We start from the raw sequence: 20,737 nt of genomic DNA on the forward strand, positions 1-20,737 counted from the left end.
CGCTTTATACCGTGCTTTATACTTTACTTTTTACTTTACCTTATACTTTATGCGCTTTATACCGTGCTTTATACTTTATACTTTACCTTATACTTTATGCACTTTATACTTTATACTGTGCTTTATACTTTATACTTTACCTCATACTTTATGCACTTTATACTTTATACCGTGCTTTATACTTTACCTTATACTTTATGCACTTTATACTTCATACCATGCTTTATACTTTACCTTATACTTTATGCACTTTATACTTCATACCGTGCTTTATACTTTATACTTTACCTTATACTTTATGCACTTTATACTTCATACCGTGCTCTATACTTTATACTTTACCTTATATTTTATGCATTTTATACATCATACCGTACTTTATACTTTACCTTATACTTTATGCGCTTTATACATTATACTGTGTGGGATATAAAGTTGCGACGACCACCATTTTATTCTCTAGGGTCTCTGCTAAAAAAAAAAAAAAAAAAAAAAAAAACATATTGAATATATGTTTAGAGTCATTTTCTAACAAAAAAAAAAATAATAATATTTTTTTTTACATGTAGGAGAGAAGTGTCAGAATTGGCTTGGGTGGCAAGGGGTTACTAAACGTACTAACTACCATTCCCCTTTTATTTCTTTGGCTAAATATTGAATGCTGCATTTTTTCTAGACATTGTATTAAGTAGAGATGAAGAAAAGAGCATTGGAATAGTAGTCAGTGTTTTGCTTTTCCTCCACAGAATGACAGAAGGATGTGTGGAAATGCTAGGCTATTCCAGATGATGTGCTGCCAGGCAGAGTCCACTCCACATTTCCTTATGAGCCTTGTTGGTAGATTGAGGCAATGCATTGTAGAGCACGTTTTGTTCTCGCTGTGTGTCTCCAGGATTTGGTGGTGCCGGGTGTTGGGTCAGGGCTGTGCTGTGTACAGTGTGTGCATTATGTAGAGTGGAGAGGCTCAGTGTGACATGTGTAATGTCCCTTGTCATTGCACACACACAGGTGAGTCGTGCCTAGGCTCCTGCTCCCTGCACCATCCCTCCCTCCCAGGATCCTCATCCAAACTTTTCTTCCATTTGTCGGGATCCCCAGCGAGGCACTACATTAGGATTTTCTTGGATGCCATTTGTGGACATTGGGAAGTATTGCTGAGATTTTGGGGGGGACACTGGATTGCAGCATGCTTTGGATGTGGGGAGCTGTGCTGCTGTCACTTTGTGCCGGTGCTGAAATGAAGGCTCGGAGCTGCAATGAGGTCAGACAGGCGTATAGTGCTAAGGGATTCAGCCTGGTCACTGTCCCCTACCAGCAGATCACGGGTAAGTGCAACCTACCTCTGACCCCTGACACCACAACACAACTGTCATTTCATTGGTTAACCCTTTGCAGTAACTGCCATTTCACCCCGACAAATACAACTCTTCTGCTTCTCTTATAATGTGCAACTTGCTTATGTGTACAAACAGTCAGCAACTGTAGTGAGCAATATTATTCAATCGAGTGTGTGTGTGTATAGTTTACAAATATTGTTTTATCAGGATGCTTGCCATGAGCTATTATATTGTTCATAAAACTGCCCGTTTAGGCTGCCATGAGAATTCTATTGATCATAAAGGCTTGTTTTTTTGGCACAACAGTTCCTGCTTCAATGTTCAGTAAAATGCTTGCGTTAGATGCGCTTAAATGCGTAAACCAGCTTATTGTCCTCTGTTTTCAATCCCAAAATGCACTTTTTTGGCTTCTGTGTATAGCCGTGTACATGCATATGTGCATAAAATGCATGTCCTCAGGTGCAGGTTTTTCAATTTTTGATTACACATTTGAATGCAGTGCATATTTGCACACCTGTGTGCCCATGTCCCCATTGAAACAATACATCTGCATTAAGATCCATTTTAAAAAAAATTGAATTGCATTTTTTTTATTAACTATGGGGTTTAATTACTAAAACTGGAGAGTGCAAAATCGGGCTCACTTCTGCAAAGAAACCAATCACCTTCTAACCTCAGCTTGTTCAATTAAGCTTTGGCAATAAAACCTGGAAGCTGATTGGTTACTATGCAAAAGTGAGCCTGATTTTGCACTCTCCAGCTTTAGTCAATAAACCCCTATGTGTATGTACCCTTAAAGTAGAAAGCCCAATCACTTAAAATGTGTATGTACCCTTAAAGTAGATATAAACCCAATCACTAAAAATATGCATGTACCCTTAAAGTAGATGTAAGCCCAATCACTAAAAATGTGCATGTACCCTTAAAGTAGATGTAAGCCCAATCACTAAAAATGTGCATGTACCCTTAAGTAGATATAAACCCAATCACTAAAAATGTGCATGTACCCTTAGGCTGGGTTCACACCATTGCGAATTGGATTGCGAATTGGATGTTGGTTCTCTGAATCCAATTCGCAATAGCAGGAGATTATGACTGGCTCTCTATGGAGCCGGTTCACATATCTCCACTGCGGCTCTGGTGCGAATTTGCACAGGAGCCCTGTGCATTTTTTGGTCAGTTTCAGGTCCGAATACAGCCCAAAATTCAGGCTGAATTTGGACCCGGAACGGTGAACGAGGACGCAGCGGACCCTCTGCTGGGAGCCATATGCGGTGATGGTGTGAACCCAGCCTTAAATTAGATGTAAACTCAATTACTAAAAATGTCATGTAGTCTTTATAAAAATGATAACCGATTATTAAAAAATCTAATAAAAATATGAATAATAATATTAAACATCCTAATAATAATAATCTGTGTCATTTCAAAAGTCATTTTTAATCTTTCCAAATCTACAGCTTTCATTAAAATAATACCTGGTGATCTCTCAATAACGTTTTTTTATTCAGGCACTTGTGTATAGGTTTCTGTATATAAAGGTTTCTACTTATTTATTTTTTTCTTTCTATTGATTGAACTAGTTGAACTTTTTCAACCTGCTAACTATGTGGCTAGGTAACTTTCTGTTACTGGGTGACAATGCTCTGTCTCCCAATGGCTGTCCTGCTTGGTCACCATGTCACATGGGCTTTTAATGAAAACTTGAAGCAGATGTGCCAAAACTAATTGCACATGCATGTTCCACCGTGGTCACCATCCTGATAAATGACATGTAGCCAATGCTGAGATGCATGCATTTAGACAGTAAATGGCTGCAAAAGGCTGGGGGGAGATCAGAAGCCCTACGATGCAGAAATGGATGAAAAAAGTAAAAGCAGTAAAAAAAACAAAAAAACATGAAACCTGTTTATTGTACACAACGCTTTAGGAAAACAAATGTCATCCACTTAGGGTTTCTGTATATTTTAATCTGGCTGCTGTAAGTGCATTTATTATGTTTGTTTTTGATTGTTCCACCGATTGTGCCTGTCATCTCAGTCATCATGCTGTGCTTTCTGCTCTTATCCTTGTTGGCATTGATGTAGACATATACTGTAGATACCCCAGTACACATCCTTCTGTGTTTAGGTATCAAAGTGATGTCAAGGTATAACTGAAGTAAATCATGTAATGCATTTCCATTTAGTATATCAATGATGCCTTTCCACTTAAGTTGTGACTTAGTTGTATTTTATATATGATCCGTTGGGGGTAACATTCCAAGAAGCAGCCAGACTTAATTATCCACATAACAAAAGATAAACTTCGCTAAAGCACTATGTTTTACTTCCAGTGGTGTTCTAGTAGTGTGCTGTTATAGATTATGTGTCTGTCATATGTTTCTTGTTCATTGTCTGGCCACTGTATCTATTACAGCTGGATATTGTCAGCTTGGAGGTATTCTTTAACCCTGTGTGCATCTCAGGACAATGCATCTCCTGCAGATAAATGTTCACGATCATTTTTATTCTTCATATGTCTTTATGCTGACTAATGTCCACATTTATTCCCATATGCTAGTTTATAATGGTAAATACCTATACTGGTAAAGACAACCCTTTGTAGTTGTGTACTACATAAAAAGTAAAAAACAAAGTCATAATAAATAAAATAAAATACAATGGTAAATGCAATAAAAATAAAATTTATGATGAGCATGCACAATGTAATTTTTTAGACTTACGTTTAGACTACTTTTTTTATATTACTAGAATATTTTTTTTCTCCTATGTTAGGTTGCTTTACTGCTTTAAAACCATGTAGTTGTTAGGATAATGCTGACATTTGCCATTCGGTATGTAAGCATTCAGTAAAGGATGCACTCAGTGCTGCCAAATCTGGAATCAGCAGTGGAGCAGATATATCTGATGTATAGTACATACAAGGTACGTGTTATGATTCCTTGGGCAGCATAAACCATAAACTTCTGCCCACCAGTACTGCAGCAATCCTTCTAATGGGTCTCCATTTACACCAAAATTTCACACCATGACTGATGATTACCTATGAAGCTCACTGCCCCTCCAAGACCCTTTACGCTGCCAGGAAAAGGTATGCAGTGAAATTAACCCTGCACCCTAATAGGCAGTGCTAACCGCTGAAGATTACCCTGCACCCTAGAAGGCAGAGTTACAATTTCTCTGCATCTTAACAAGAAGAGCTATGCAGGCAAAATGCCCTGCACTCCAACCATCAGAGCTGTACAGTAAAGGTTATCCCTCACTCTAATGCCCCGTACACACGGTCGGATTTTCCGATGGAAAATGTCCGATCGGAGCGTGTTGTCGGAAATTCCGACCGTGTGTGGGCTCCATCAGACATTTTCCATCGGATTTTCCGACACACAAAGTTGGAGAGAAGGAGATAAAATTTTCCGACAACAAAATCCGTTGTCGGAAATTCCGATCGTGTGTACACAAATCCGACGGACAAAGTGCCACGCATGCTCAGAATAAATAAAGAGATGAAAGCTATTGGCCACTGCCCCGTTTATAGTTCCGACGTACATGTTTTACGTCACCGCGTTTAAAACGATCGGATTTTCCAACAACTTTGTGTGACCGTGTGTATGCAAGACAAGTTTGAGCCAACATCGGTCGGAAAAAATCCTAGGATTTTGTTGTCGGAATGTCCGAACAAAGTCTGACCGTGTGTACGCCCTATAACAGGCAGAGCAATGCAGTGAAAATGCCCTGCACCCTAAACTGCAGGACTATGGTGTTACAATTACCCAGCAACCTAACACACAGAGCAATGCATTGAACATGGGTCAGCACCCTAACAGATGGAACAATGGGATGGAGATTACCTTGTACCCTAACAGGTAGATCTATGGGATGGAGATTACCTTATACCCTAACAGGTAGAACAATGGGATGGAGATTACCTTGCACCTAACACGTAGACCTATGGGATGAAGATTACTTTGTACCCTAAAAGTCAGAGCTATGCAATGAAGATTACCCTGCTCCCTAACTGGCAGAAGTATGGGATGGAGATTACCTTGCACCCTAACAGTCAGAGCTATACAATGAAGATTACCATGCACTCTAACAGACAGAACTGTGGAAGGGAAATCACATTGTACACTAACAGGCATAACAGACAGAACTATGGGATGGAGATTACCCTTCACCCTAACAGGCAGAACTATACAATGAATATGTCCCTGCACCCTAACAGGCAGAACTATGGGAGGGAGAATGCCTTGCATCCTAACAGACAGAACTATGGGATGGAAATTACCCTGCACCCTAACAAGCAGAACTATGCAATCAAAATTACCCTGTACCCTAACAGGCAGAGACGTATGGGATGGAGATTCCCCTGCACACTAACAAGCAGAAGTATAGGAAGGAGATTACCCTGTACCCTAACAGGCAGAAGTGTGGGATGGAGATTACCCTGCACACTAACAGGCAGAAGTGTGGGATGGAGATTACCCTGTACCCTAACAGGAAGAAGTATGGGATGGAGATTACCCTGCACCCTAACAGGCAGAAGTGTGGGATGGAGATTACCCTGTACCCTAACAGGAAGAAGTATGGGATGGAGATTACCCTGCACCCTAACAGGCAGAAGTATGGGATGGAGATTACCCTGTACCCTAACAGGAAGAAGTATGGGATGGAGATTACCCTGCACCCTAACAGGCAGAAGTATGGGATGGAGATTACCCTGTACCCTAACAGGAAGAAGTATGGGATGGAGATTACCCTGCACCCTAACAGGCAGAAGTATGGGATGGAGATTACCCTGTACCCTAACAGGAAGAAGTATGGGATGGAGATTACCCTGCACCCTAACAGGCAGAAGTATGGGATGGAGATTACCCTGTACCCTAACAGGAAGAAGTATGGGATGGAGATTACCCTGCACCCTAACAGGCAGAAGTGTGGGATGGAGATTACCCTGTACCCTAACAGGCAGAACATTGTGTTGAAGATTACCCTACACCAAGAACTATGTAGAAGTTAGCACTAGTCATGCTACCTCCCATCCTGACAAGCTCCCATGACATCCATTGTGAATACTGCCTACCAATATCTCCTCACTATCTAGTCAGTCAGTGTCAGTGTAGTAATTCCTATTATCTGCTCCTCAAACCTCCAAACTCACATCCATGTCTCCGGTATAACCATAGTGACAGGTGTGCGTCAGCGTGACACATGATTACAGAGTAGAATGTTTCCACATGCTGACATGTAACATGTTTTGACTGTAATTTAAAAAGTCACAGTTGACATGATGTGATGTGTTCTGACCCTGTGTGTTGTATTTTTATTCATTCTACCTATACACATTTTTAGTACATAGACACAGCTTTTTATCTGTTAATTTATTAATTGTTTTTTTTATATACTTTCTTCACAGAAATCAAGGCATTATAAAAAACACCAATACATTAAAAGTTCATTTTCTCACTTTTCTAATACATATGAAGGTAATTTACTACAATTTACCTGACACACCTTTGCTAGTTTTATATAAAACATGCACCAACAGATGGTTTGATAAAGCATGAGAAATGTGCATGCTGCAGTAACCAATAGTAAAAATGTTACATAGTTACATAGTTAGTAAGGTTGAATAAAGACACCAGTCCATCCAGTTCAACCTGAGTGAGTGTGGGTGCGTGTCTACAATTGCCCCTATCCCTGTACATTGTGTCTCATTAAGATGCTCATCTATTATTATTTATTTAAGGTGCCCATATAGCACCGTCAATGTACGCAGCGCTCCACACATACATCGGTCTCTACCCTCAAGGAGCCCGCAATCCAAGGTTCCCAACTTACATTCATATACTAGGGCCAATTTTGGACAAAAGGCAGTTAACCTACCAGCATGTCTTTGGAGTGTGGGAGGAAACCGGAGTACCCAGAGGAAACCCACGCAGGGACAGGGAGAACATGCAAACTCCAAGCAGGTAGTGTCATGGTTGGGATTCATACCAGTGACCCTTTTTACTTGTAGGTGAGAGTGCTACCCACTACACCACCGTGCCACCTAAATGGTTTTGTTTTTGTTCCAACTACTCTAAACCAATAAATATACATTCTAATGAGTAAAGTCAGACCATGTACTAAGTTCAGCAAACACAATATTACATACTGTACATGCTCACTCAGTCACTATGGGATTCGTTTTCTGTATTCTGCAAAAAACCTTGACCCTGCTGTTCTCTGCTCCCACCCCCTTCCTGTCCATGTCCTCAATGCAGTTGGGGATTTACAAAGCAACTAGTACACATGCTTCGTTTTCAGTGTATTTTCTACCCTGAGCATTTCCTCCTTGATCACATCTGAGCAGCCCATGTGCCTATAGAGTTACACGTGGGTGTATACACAGTGGTAACGACAGCCCACTCCCTCCTCCTCCATGTCCACTAACCAGCTAAACACAATGAAGTATGTCTTGATTATTGGAGGCTTCTCCTCCCTGTTATTCTAAGACACAGGCTGAAAGGGCGTGACACAGCCTGTGACTGGCAGAAATCCACCCAAACCATGTTATTGCCAAAAATAATAAAGATTTTATTTCAAATATACATTTATATGCCAATTTAAACAGTTTATGGATGTTATTTTACTCTGTATTCCAAAGGCTGTTTTTTTTATTTGAAACACAGGCCATCAAGACTAGAAGCTCCTCCTGCCACTGTTTACTTACAGACAGGCTGGGAAAGAGCTGGGTCATGTGACAGCTGTATATCAATTAGGAAAGAAAGTATTTAGATATTTTTGTTTTTTTTTAATAAAAATAATTACTGTGCCATCATCTACATAGAGAAAGAAAATGGATACTTTAAATTAAACAGTGTGTGTTTAGTATCACTTTAAAGCGGAGATCCAAAAAAAAAAAAAAAAAAAATTAAAAGTCAGCAGCTACAAATACTGCAACTGCTGACTTTTGATAATTGGACACTTACCTGTCCCCGGGTCCAGCGATGCGGGGGAACGAAGCCCCGCTCGTCTCCCCTCCTCTCTGCGGCGCCTATATTGTCACTGTGGGCGCCCGGCTGTGGCTTCACAGCCGGGCTTGCACTGCGCATGCGTGAGCCGCTCTGCGTGCTGTGACTGGCCGAGCAATCATCTGGGACCTGTGATGTGTCCCAGATGATTGCCGAGAGGGAGGGGGGAGAGGTGAACTTGCCGCAGTGCCCGGGAGAAAGTGGGAGTTGAAACCCTCTAAAAAGAGGGTATCCGCCCCCCCCCAAAAAAAATGACATGTCAGGGAGTCACCTTCCCTTAAAGCGGAAGTTCCATGTTTGGGTGGAACTCCGCTTTAAGCTTTTCCAAGATCCCTCTGTGAGGTCCAGTTATGTCTACAATGCAAAGGAAAGGGAAAGAGAAGCAAAGTAAGATAAGTATTTTTTCATGCGTTTTTTCTTATTTGTTTTTATTTTTATTTCTCTCATGCACTTTTATGTTAACAGCAGACACCTACCTATACAATCTAACTGGGTAGCTACAAATGCTTGTTTAGCCCAAGTGGCCCACCTACTTGAATAGGATTTCATTGAACTGCTGTTAAATAGAACTGATGGCAACTGAAAAAAGAACCAGCTGGACAAGCTTTTGAAAAAGTATCACTGATCCATCTGAAAATTAAAGAAGGAACTCTGTTCCTAGAGAGTACTAGGTGGACATTTGACATAACAGAGATGGATTGAAAAAAAAAAACTACTTTCTGAATCTTGCACTATTTTTTAACCTTTTTGGTGAATAAGATGGCTCAGCATACATGACAAACAAATGCTGTATTTGTAGTATTATAGGTTGTTGGATCCTTTTCTGTAGTGGCTGTAGACAAGCAGATACCTCTGAGAACAATAAGTGGGGAGATATCTGCATTGGGATGTGCCAAGATATTCACATGGTGCTGGCAGCAGGACTGTATTTCTTAAAATGGCATTTGTGGGCACATGCCTGGGGCAGCACAAAGCTTCATAATATACAAATACATAAGTTCCTATCATACCCGTGACCCAGTCATTTCATGACTGTGGCAAAAATGATACCCTGGTTGCAGCACTGTGGTGTGGGATAAAACAGACAGCGAGGAGGTGACAACCTCATCACCATTTGACAAATAACTATGAAAGCAATCTACTGCAGATCTGTCTCAGTTCTGGTGGGCTGTAAGGTCTGCCACAGGTGTAAAGTAAGCCTAAGTTGGGGGAAATCTAACATGGGTTCTTATATTTCCACACTTTATCTAAAACTACAAACGCTTTGCCTGGACATACTCTTTAAAGTGGAACTGTGGATCTAAAACGAAATATTGTCAATAATTACCTTCCTCGGTGTCCTCCTACAATCTTCTGTACCCTTAGCTATGTATGTAGAAAGTATCATTTTGTAATCGGCCATGTGCTGGGATGAAAAACTCCCATACACATGCACAATTACATCATCACGCGCCAGCCAATCAAACCGGCACTAGGACTGACAGAATGTTGGCTGACGGACTGTCGGAGAACAGAGACAAACATGTTCCAAACGAAAACATCAGAATTCAGGCTACAGGAGGAAAGCAATGGCAGCCTTCTTATTTCTCTAATGCCAGGTGTACTTTAAATAGTTTTTGTTACCTCTCCCTTTCACATACGCACTTGCGGGCTTTTGAAATATTTATTGTAGTCTATGAGAAATGGCACTCGTCGTTTTAACTACTGAAAAATACTGTTTTGCTTTAAACACTTATTACATTATTTTAACCATGTTATTGGGCAAAACCTAGTGTTTAAAGCAGCTTGTGTTGTGTTTATTGAGAATCCAAGGCATTTCTGTTCATAGGTCCCAAAGCAGTCACATGGGGTAGCACAGCTGTAGGAATGCTGATGTTTTTACCTGTAAGCCAGTACGTTGTATTACTGGTTATTAGGGCAGCAAAGGGGATTATTTTGCTAGGCTCACTCATAGGTTTGCATTGTTCATCTGAATTTGAAAAATGTTGAGCATTGTACAGAGGGACAATTTAATTGAGTCCCTGTACCAATTTGTTTTATACCATGCATACATATTGTGGCGCACAAACTAAGCAGAGAAAGTCTCTGGGAATTTAGATAACAAAGTAAAGTAAATGCCTTAGGCAAGTTTGTAAAGCATTGAAAATCCCAGATCTGAAGGTTTCTTAAATGAAATATTCCCTGAAATGGCAATACCATATGTTAAACACAAAGCATACTTGTTTGACTATTTTATTTGTTTTTGTTATCATTGGCAAAGCACTAGAAAAACAGTTTTATAGCTGACATTGCCCTTCACAAACTCTAAATTGTGAAAAATTGTGTATATAGGCAACTGAACCAATGCTGTTCCTACTGAAAGAAACACCAAGACTTTTTTTCTCTAGCAGCATCTTATGGGGATGGACAGGACAGTTGTCTTACCTCCTCTTATTGGTCCTCAACCTATTAATGGTTTTCCCCAGTGCCCGGATTCGAGGTGTGGGACTTAACATCTAAGTGGTGGTTTAAAGTAGAACATATTAGACTGTGGAAATCTTAGATCTCCTGTAAGGTTTTTTCATTGCTTGAATGCAAGCGATTTTTCATTGCTTCAATAGTATGGAAGCTTTTGGAGGGGATGATAAGGGACTATATACAAGATTTTAGTAATGAGAACGGTATCATTAGCAGTAATCAGCATGGATTCATGAAAAATTGTTCTTCCCAAACCAATCTATTAACCTTCTATGAGGAGGTGAGTTGCCATCTAGATAAAGGAAGGCCCGTAGACGTGGTGTATATGAATTTTGCAAAAGCATTTGACACAGTTCCCCATAAATGTTTACTGTACAAAATAAGGTCCGTTGGCATGGACCATAGGGTGAGTACATGGATTGAAAACTGGCTACAAGGGCGAGTTTAGAGGGTAGTGATAAATGGGGAATACTCTGAATGGTTGGGGGTGGGTAGTGGGGTCCCCCAGAGTTCTGTGCTGGGACCAATCCTATTTAATGTGTTCATAAACGACCTGGAGGATGGGATAAACAGTTCAATCTCTGTATTTGCGGACAATACTAAGCTAAGCAGGGCAATAACTTCTCCGCAGGATGTGGAAACCTTGCAAAAAGACCTGAACAAATTAATGGGGTGGGCAACTACATGGCAAATGAGGTTCAATGTAGAAAAATGTAAAATAATGCATTTGGGTGGCAAAATTATGAAGGAAATCTATACACTAGGGGGAGAACCTCTGGGGGAATCTATGATGGAAAAGGACCTGGGGGTCCTAGTAGATGATAGGCTCAGCAATGGCATGCAATGCCAAGCTGCTGCTAACAAAGCAAACAGAATATTGGCATGCATTAAAAAGAGGATCAACTCCAGAGATAAAATGAAAATTCTCCCACTCTACAAGACTCTGGTCCGGCTGCACCTAGAGTATGCTGTCCAGTTCTGGGCACCAGTCCTCAGGAAGGATGTACTGGAAATGGAGCGAGTACAAAGAAGGGCAACAAAGCTAATAAAGGGTCTGGAGGATATTAGTTATGAGGATAGGTCACAAGCACTGAACTTATTCTCTCTGGAGAAGAGACGCTTGAGAGGGGATATGATTTGAATTTATAAATACCATACTGTTAACCCCACAATAGGGATAAAACTTTTTGTGGAAGGGAGTTTAACAAGACACGTGGCCACTCATTAAAATTAGAAGAAAATATGTTCAACCTTAAACTACGTAGAGGGTTCTTTACTGTAAGAGCAGCAAGGATGTGGTATTCCCTTCCACAGGCGGTGGTCTCAGTGGGGAGCATCGATAGTTTCAAAAAACTATTAGATAAGCACCTGAACAACCGCAGCATACAGGAATATACAATGTAATACTGATATATAATCACACACATAGGTTGGACTTGATGGACTTGTGTCTTTTTTCAACCTCACCTACTATGTAACTATGAATGAAGAAAAAGTTCAAAATAAATCAAAGTTTCTCAACCTTCTTCATGGCACCTTTTAAAAGTATGCAAAACCTCAAGACACCCAAGTCTAAAATATTGAAAACATAAATAATACTTAATACAGTATTGGGAAACCTGGGCCTGGAAGAATGCACACAACCACCTTGATCAAATTACCTTAACATCTGATGACCCCCTTCATATCAGAGGTTCCCCCCATACATGAGAGCCTCTCATCACATCAAAGTCACCCCCTCTTCACAGAGCTCCCCAGTTACACAGTTGCTTCTTCACATCAGAGCGCTCCTTTTGGCTCCATCAACACGGCAGAAGTTGAAAGATGTAGGTCTGGAGAAAGACTTCTGTCTTCACTTCAATGCTGTGGGCGGCTCAGCATGCCACCTGCCCTTGATTAGAGTCATGTGTTGCCATGGTGTGGGCAACCAGCCATCCGCCATCGCCACAACAATGAATAACAGCATCTGGCCTTAAGCATCTTCCCCATTGGAAAATGTTTTGTTTTTTTACCCCTTTGCCATGATGACAGTGGTCACCAGTTAAGATAGTGTAAGTAGATCTCCTGAACAGGACATGATCAGCAAACGCTGAACTTAAAGTGATTGTAAACAATCACCTTGTTAAACAACTGATTCAAGTTTAAAATAGAAATAAAAGGTAAAAGTGATCACACTCCCTCTGTTCTCAGCTGCATAAGAGCAGGGGGAGGAGAAGCAGCAGTACACCGAGCTTCCCAGTGAATGGCTGTGCAGCGGGGGCATGTCAGGACAAGTCTGATCATTGGAGTAGAGTACACAGAGTTCCCAGCATAGCTAGCGAACTGACCACGGTGTGCTCTTCTGCTTAGTGTGGTCAGTTTTTAATAGAAAAGCAAGGGGACTAGCAGGAACACCAGGGATTTCACATAAAGGAAGCAATACAAAGAGAACAGGATACTTTCTCATGCAAGTACATGGTACATCAGGAACATTAAGTGTTGGGGTACAAAATGCTTTAAAGTGGATTTGCACAGAGCAGCCCGTATCCTCCTCTTCTCGGGTCCCTCTTCGGCACTGCTGGCCCCTCCCTCCTGTTGAGTGCCCCCACAGCAAACAGCTTGCCATAGGGGCACCCGAGCCGAGTCACAGCTCCCTGTATCCTTTCAGACACGGAGCCCTGGTTCAACCCCCCGCCCCCTCTCTCCTGATTGGCTAATTGACCTTGATTGACAGCGGCGGGAGCCAATGGCGCCGCTGCTGTGTCTTAGCCAATCAGGAGGAGTGTCCCGGGTGGCCGAGGAACTCATGGACATCACTGGAGAGATATGGGGCTTCAGGTAAGTGTTAGGGGGTGCTGGAGCCGCTGCTGCACACAGAAGGCTTTTTATCTTAATGCATAGCATGCATCAAGAAAAAACCTTCTAACTTTACAACCACTTTAAGTTCTGACTCTACCAGACTCTATCCCAGATAAAGAAATAAAAAATAATATTTTGGCTGGTGTTCTATATTAATCTCCAAAATCGAATTGAGCAAAACACTCATTATTACAACTATTCACCTTTTATGCAGACATACTGAAAATCTTGATATCAGCCAATGCTCTTTATATTTGTAAGTACCAAACAGAGATGGATGCATACCTGTAAATTCTGATTTTGTTTATCTTGTGGTTTTCTAGGTAGACTGATTTCAAGAGGCTGCTGACGATAGCACAGCATCGCATGAACCCCTCCTACCAGCCACAGGTGTCACAGCCCACTTAAAGGGGAGCTCCAGTCTGTAAAAAAAGAAATCTAGTCAGCTACAAATACTGTAGCTGCTGACTTTTAATATAAGGACACTTACCTGTCCAGGGATCTTGCAGTGTTGGCACCCTGAGCCGATTCGTCAATTGGCTTTGGTGCAGGCGCCGGCATTGTAAGTAAGGGAGACAGCAGTGAAGCCTTCAGGCTTCACAGCCAGTTTCCTACTGCGTATGCACGAGTCGCGCTGCACTTTCTGAATGGTCCAACCATTTTCTGGGAGACACACAGGTCCAAGAAGGCAGCGGGGGGTAAAGGATGTGGTGGCTGGATATGTCGTAGATCGCTGATTGTCAGTCTTACTCAGAAGTGGGAGCGGGTACCTGTCAAAACCCGATCCCCCCCCCAAAAAAAATCCAAATGGGGGGGACATGTGGGGGTTGGGTGTTCGGTGGTGTAGGGTGCAAACAAGCAAAGCTTCCCCCTTTGGGTTGGACTCCACTTTAATGGTTTCCCGTTGTCAAAAAAGAATTAATCTGGCACTTTAATTTTGCTGTACTGATGCGGTTTAGTCCTTAAAAGTACGGTTATTCAAACAAATACACTGGTATGAATAAGAAAATAAGTAAAATGAGAAGCTTTACCTTTATCGGTTACGCTAGTACTTAATCACATTGTATTACTAGCTGTACTAATGAAACAGAGAATGTGATATCTAATTTCACTGAGCATGTATTATATGATATTACAGTGTTTACCTAAAGTATATCTATATCAATTTGGGCTCCCCCCGCACTACAAGGGTTAAATTCTGGTTTATGGTTAGGGTACTAGCAAAAAAATAGTTTACTTTCATCATCTCTCACTCTACCAGCAGCTGGTGCTCAACTCTTCTACCTGACATTTTGGTCCACAGGCAGAACCTGCAAATGTATTACCTTATTGAACAGCAGAAAGTGCAGTAAAAAGGTTACAGTATAAAAAGACAACAACATTGGAGGCGGTTTTGTGTTCTGATCAATGGCTCTCTTGCTGAAGGGTTTACAAGAAGTGTAGTATTCAGTTTTATTACAATAGGCAAAGCAGCTTTACTCAGTTTGTCTGGTGCTTTCAGTATTTATTAGAATACATCATAGGTTTAAATGAACAGTGCTAACACTCGATTCTGGCTAAGTTGGCCACTCTCCAAAAAATTCAGACAAGCCCTTGAAGATTCCACCTCACTCTCTGCCCCTGTGACAATTGGACTTTGAAAATTTTAGGTTGTCGTAGAAACAAGGATTGGTGATACATTTTCAGTGGAGAAACCTTTTTCCCCTTGATAACTCCTAGAGGAGAGAATTTCCCTTCCTAGGGGTAATTTCCTCTCCCTTATTGTTGTCTCCCTCCGTTTGTAAGTAGTAGTGGTATGTAATTCGGATGTTTGTAACTTGGGGACTGTCAGGACTAAGAATACAGCTGCATGTATTAAAAGTATTTAAAGCGGTTGTAAAGCTCGCTTTATTATTTTTGCCTACGGGAAAGCCTATAATAAGGCTTACCTGTAGGTAAAATTAATATCTCCTAAACGCTCAGCCTACATGCAGCCGCTGAGGTCAGCGCACTTCCCGGAACCGAGGGCTCCCGCACACATGCGTGGGAGTGACGTCATCACGGCTCCAGCCACTCACAGCGTCAGAGCCCGCAATCCTGGAAGAAAGGATGGGAGATGTCAGCCCTCTCAGCAGTGAGCCGGAGCTGCTGGAAGGGCTTCGTTCTAAGGTGAGTATTTCATAATGTGGTAGGATGCATACTAGCACATTATGCCATTGTCTTGTTTTGTTTTTTTTCTTAGTGGCTTACTACCTCTTTAAAGTATGTGTGAACCCTTACCTTGTTAAACAACCAATACAATTTAACCACTAGGCGACCAGCACACGACGATGTACGTCGGCACAATGGCGCAGCTGGGCAAATGGGTGTACAGGTGCGTCCCCTTTAAATCGAGGCATTGTGGGACCGTGCCTGCGGGTCCCATGGACTCGATGTCCGCCGGAGGCCCGTGATCGTGTCACAGAGCGGAAGAACAGGGAGATGCTTTTGTAAACTTTGTAGGGACAAGACAGGGATCTACTGCTCCCTGTCACCAGGAGCAGTGATGGCTGTCATGTCAGTGGAAGCCCATCCCCCCCACAGTTAGAACACCTCCCTAGGACGCCCTTAACCTCTTGATCGTCCCCTAGTGTTTAACTCCTTCCAGTGTCATTTACACAGTAATCAGTGCATTTTTATAGCACTGATCGCTGTATAAATGACAATGGTCCCAAAATGGTGTCAAAAGTGTCCGATGTGTCCGCCAAAATGTCACAGTCACGATGCAGATCGCTGCCATTACTAATAAAAAAAATAAAATAATAAAATGCTATAAATCTATTCCCTATTTTATAGATGCTATAACTTTTGCTCAAACCAATCAATATACGCTTATTGCGATTTTTACCAAAAATATGTAGAAGAATAAATATCGGCCTAAACTGAGAAGAAATGTGTTTTTTTAATATATTTTTTGGGGATATTTATAATAGCAAAAAGTAAAAAATATTGCTTTTTTTTCAAAATTGTCGCTCTATTTTTGTTTATAGCACAAAAAATAAAAACCACAGAGGTGATCAAATACCACCAAATGAAAGCTCTATTTGTGGGAAAAAAAGGACGTCAATTTTGTTTGGACACAAAGTCGCATGACCGCGCAATTGTCAGTTAAAGCGACGCAGTGCCGTATCGCAAAAAGTGCTCTGGTCAGGAAGGGGGTAAATCCTTCCGGGGCTGAAGTGGTTAAAATGGAAATGCAGGACAAAAGATTTGTGTGTGTATGTGTATGTATAGAGAGAGAGAGAGAGAGAGAGACAGAGAGAGAGATATCTATATCTCTATGTATATACTTTTTATAAATTAAAAGTGATCACATAACCTCTGTTCTCGGCTGCCTAAGAGGTAGGGGTGTAAACTGCAGTAGGGCGTGTCAACAGGATGCAGAGAAAGAGCAGTACATCGATCCTCCCAATGGCTGTGCAGAGGGGGGGGGAGGCAGGTCAGCACAAGTCTTGGCCATTGGAAGACAGGCAGGCTGTGCTCCCAGTACAGCAAAACTGACCACGCTGGGAAGGATGTGCTGTCATACCCTGGTGTGGTCAATTTGCAATTGGAAAGCAGGGAGCATGCAGGAACACCAGGTATTTCACACAAAGGAAGCAATTCAAGGAGAACAGGGTACTTTTTATCACAAGTAAATGGTACAACAGACACAAATCAGGAATATAAAATGTTGGGATAACATACGCTTTCATTTTTTTTCGGCAAAAGGTTGACTTGTTGAAAGATTTCTCATCTGGAACAAAGTTAATGATTCAAATTAAGTAAATGAAACAATAGTGATTAAAAACATTCTTTATTGATATTAACAACAGCACCACAGTGAAGTGTTATTCTAGGGTTTGTTAATCCATTCCAGTGGTTACAACAATAGTGCTGTCAGTATACTAGTCACAAGAGGACCTGTACTGCCTACTAGCCAAATGGGAATTGTCTGCAAGAACATAGAAAAGAAGTAGAAAACGAGCACTGGTTACATTCAATATTGGTGCTTTTGTTCTGCACAGTTTGTAATCCGGCAACATGCACCCTTTTGTAATAAATAATGAATAAAGTAAATGACTGATTGCACATTGACACAATATACTGTAAATCCTGTATAACAACAATACCATCAACTCATCTTCCACTGTTATTACCATTTGTAATAGTTACCTCTCCATTTAGATTGTAAGCTCTCACAAGCAGGGTATTTTAATAGTAATAACATGGGTCTTTTTTTCTCCTTTAATGTTATGAGCTTGTAATAGAAATAAAGCTGACCCGTGTCATTTGTGACTTTCCCAAGATAGTCATGACCACATCTAGCTGTCCTTGGCTACAGCTCAGCGGAGAGGCATTTCCATTGCACATTCTGCCCATCTCATCAAAGAGGCAGCAAATACCCATTTCCTGAATGACTATGTAAGCTTCTTTATTTTTATCCTGACTGTAGTTCTTCAATAAACTGTACGATGCGCCTGAGAACCTGACGTAGCGTATAGACAGTATATTGGCAAAAATATTCATTTAATAAATTATTAACACAGAAATCATACAAGGTTACAGACTGCATAATGAGCATTTAAAAATGGTGCATTGTAATTCAAGCTTTCAAAGCTTTGCTTGATAACTTGACTTTAAAATTATTATGTGTCTATTTGTTTGAATGTTTAAGGGGTAAGTAAATTGCACAAAATGTCACATAGGAAGCATCTTGAAAACACCGAACACCCGTTTTTAGAGAGTACGCAGTGGTGCACATCTTAGTATTTCACAGCCATTAACTCAAAATCTATAAACACCACATAGATACCTTGGGCTATGTTGCCTCTTAAAACACTTATTTTAGTTTCTAAACTTCTGCTTCATGAATATTTGATTTCTAATATTGATAGAACATTTTGTGTAGAAATGAATATGAAAGGATCATTTTATCAAAGGGACCAGAACTGCAAAGCTCTACAATTTGCGATATACTAGGTTATTACAATATTTTAATATATATATTTATTTTAAGCTTTATCGTTAACAGCATGGAACGTTTTTTTTTTCTTCTGCAGTATGTCATTTTCTAACATTAGTGAGACAGAATAGTTGATGACATTGATTTACAGTCTAGATTTCAAAGCTCCTGATTTGTAGTGCGTTAGATAATCAGCCTTATTTACCAAAGGAGTATAGAATTTGTACATAATAAATTGAATTTTCACTTCAGTTGTCCAATCATGTGAAAAGCAAAGTCCTGTTTCCTTGTTTCATTGGCACATGTTTGGGTATTCAAAGTGAGCACGTGATTGGATAAACTGATGTGAATGTTTACACAACTTATAGTGTGCAGATTCTCAACTTCTATAGTAAATCAACCCACATGTCTATTGTATGAAGGGGCACTGCATTCCACTGCTCAACTTTTTAAAAGGGTGCTCCTTTTCCACCCCATTTCTATAAGCCAAGCATGGTCCGTACGCAAAAACTTCCAGGTAGCCCAAATCCCTCCATCCTGCCTAAACAGCAGGATGGGCTGCAGGTTAGAAGTGCCCCCCTAACAGGCCCTAGTGCATGCAAACTGCGTGCATGTGCAGTGTGCTCTTATTCAATCTACAAGCAGCAGCAAGAAGTAGTAGTTTAACCTTGGAGGTTGGTTTAACACCTGACACATGTGATTGCATGGCCCATAATGCTTTTACTTCAATAAACTACTACTTCTTGTTTACCAAAACTAGTATCCCCATGGTTTATCCCAGGTAACATAAACAACACAGCTACACCTGGACCCAAGTGCTTATGGATTATATTTGGGTCTTTTTCCATGGTGCCCCATACAGCCTACCTGACCAACCTGGAAAGGCGTGTCGGATGCAGGTGCCCCCAAAGCAAGCAGTGTGCTTTCAGGGCCACTCACCCGCACCTGCACACCTGTGAAATTAGGATCTGCAGCTATTGTTGTACAGACGTACCACTCATTCATACGGCAAACATTATTTACAATATTTTTTTTACAGCCCTCTCGGGGGGGATTTGGTGTCTTACTGTTGAAACAGAGAAAAAGATTTAGGACACAGATTCCTCAATACCCTTTTCTGCAGCCTCAGCTGCACTGCAGAATGAATGAGCCGGAACAGGATTCTCTGTACAGAAGATTCCTGTTCATTCAAAAGGCATAGTAAACATAGTGGGAGGGGGGTGGCACCTGTCAGGTCACCCTGTTGGACGAATGGGACCCAAGCCCCCTACAAGAGGGCTGGTTCTAAACCCTTATTGATGGCCTTTTTACAATGTGATGCCAGACTAAGGCTGGCCATACATGTTCAATTTTCTTCTATAATTTTCCTTTAGATTTACCTTAAACTATGTAGTGCAAGGACCTGCCTAATTGGATACAATTGAAAGTTATTTAGTATTGACCTCATATTATATGGTTTTTGGTAAATCTAAAGGAAAATTGTACAAGAAAATTGAATTGAATATGCATGGCCAGCCTAAAGGTCAGTGCAAACTAGGCAGCTGAAAAAAATTTAGAACCTCTGGCAGGAAAAGCAGTATAAAAATGCTCATAGTGGCTCATATTGCACAATAGTCTATAAGAGTTTATGGGCATTTGCTTTTATAAGCGTTTTTTCCAGAGCATTCCCCCCTGCTCATTTTTCACTATAATCAATTTATAATTAAAAACGCAGAATGCTTCTAAATGTCACGTTTATGTGCATCAAGTGTTTTTTCTGCCCAAAAGCTCCTCTCAAAAACGCAATTCTGATGGGTTCTTTTTTTGTGCCTGAAACCGTTTCTCTGCAAATATGCCTGTGAACTCCCTAATGTGCAAGAAAAGATAGGCTAACATAGAACTACTTATGCAAGCTAAAGAAAAAAAAGGCCAAAAGCCTGTATAAGCAGCATTTTTATGCCCAGTGTGCATGGACTCTCTGTCATGGATTATTTATGAACCACATTTAAGGAACCACACTAATAAATAAAATCCATTTTTTGTCAGTGGATATAAAGGAAATCTGTGCTAAGAGTAAACTGTTTACTGTGATTCTTGTATTCCTTCTGAAAGTACTAGTTCCTAGGCAGTTGTTCTTTTCAAAGTGTT

General features: G+C 40.9%; 1 protein-coding gene across 1 annotated transcript in view; it reads left to right on the forward strand.

Moving 5' to 3' along the window:
* Positions 1–273: 273 nt before the first annotated feature.
* Positions 274–20,737, forward strand: part of GPC6 (glypican 6) — a 1,118,958-nt gene continuing 1,098,494 nt past the window's right edge. Inside the window, exon 1 of the mRNA XM_073614370.1 lies at positions 274–1,325. Within this exon, the coding sequence (XP_073470471.1) occupies positions 1,187–1,325 (139 nt within the window). The 5' untranslated portion in view covers positions 274–1,186. The remainder of the gene's footprint in view (positions 1,326–20,737) is intronic.

This window comes from Aquarana catesbeiana, linkage group LG02, assembly GCF_042186555.1.
Source record: "Aquarana catesbeiana isolate 2022-GZ linkage group LG02, ASM4218655v1, whole genome shotgun sequence".
Classification (NCBI taxonomy): Eukaryota; Metazoa; Chordata; class Amphibia; order Anura; family Ranidae; genus Aquarana; species Aquarana catesbeiana.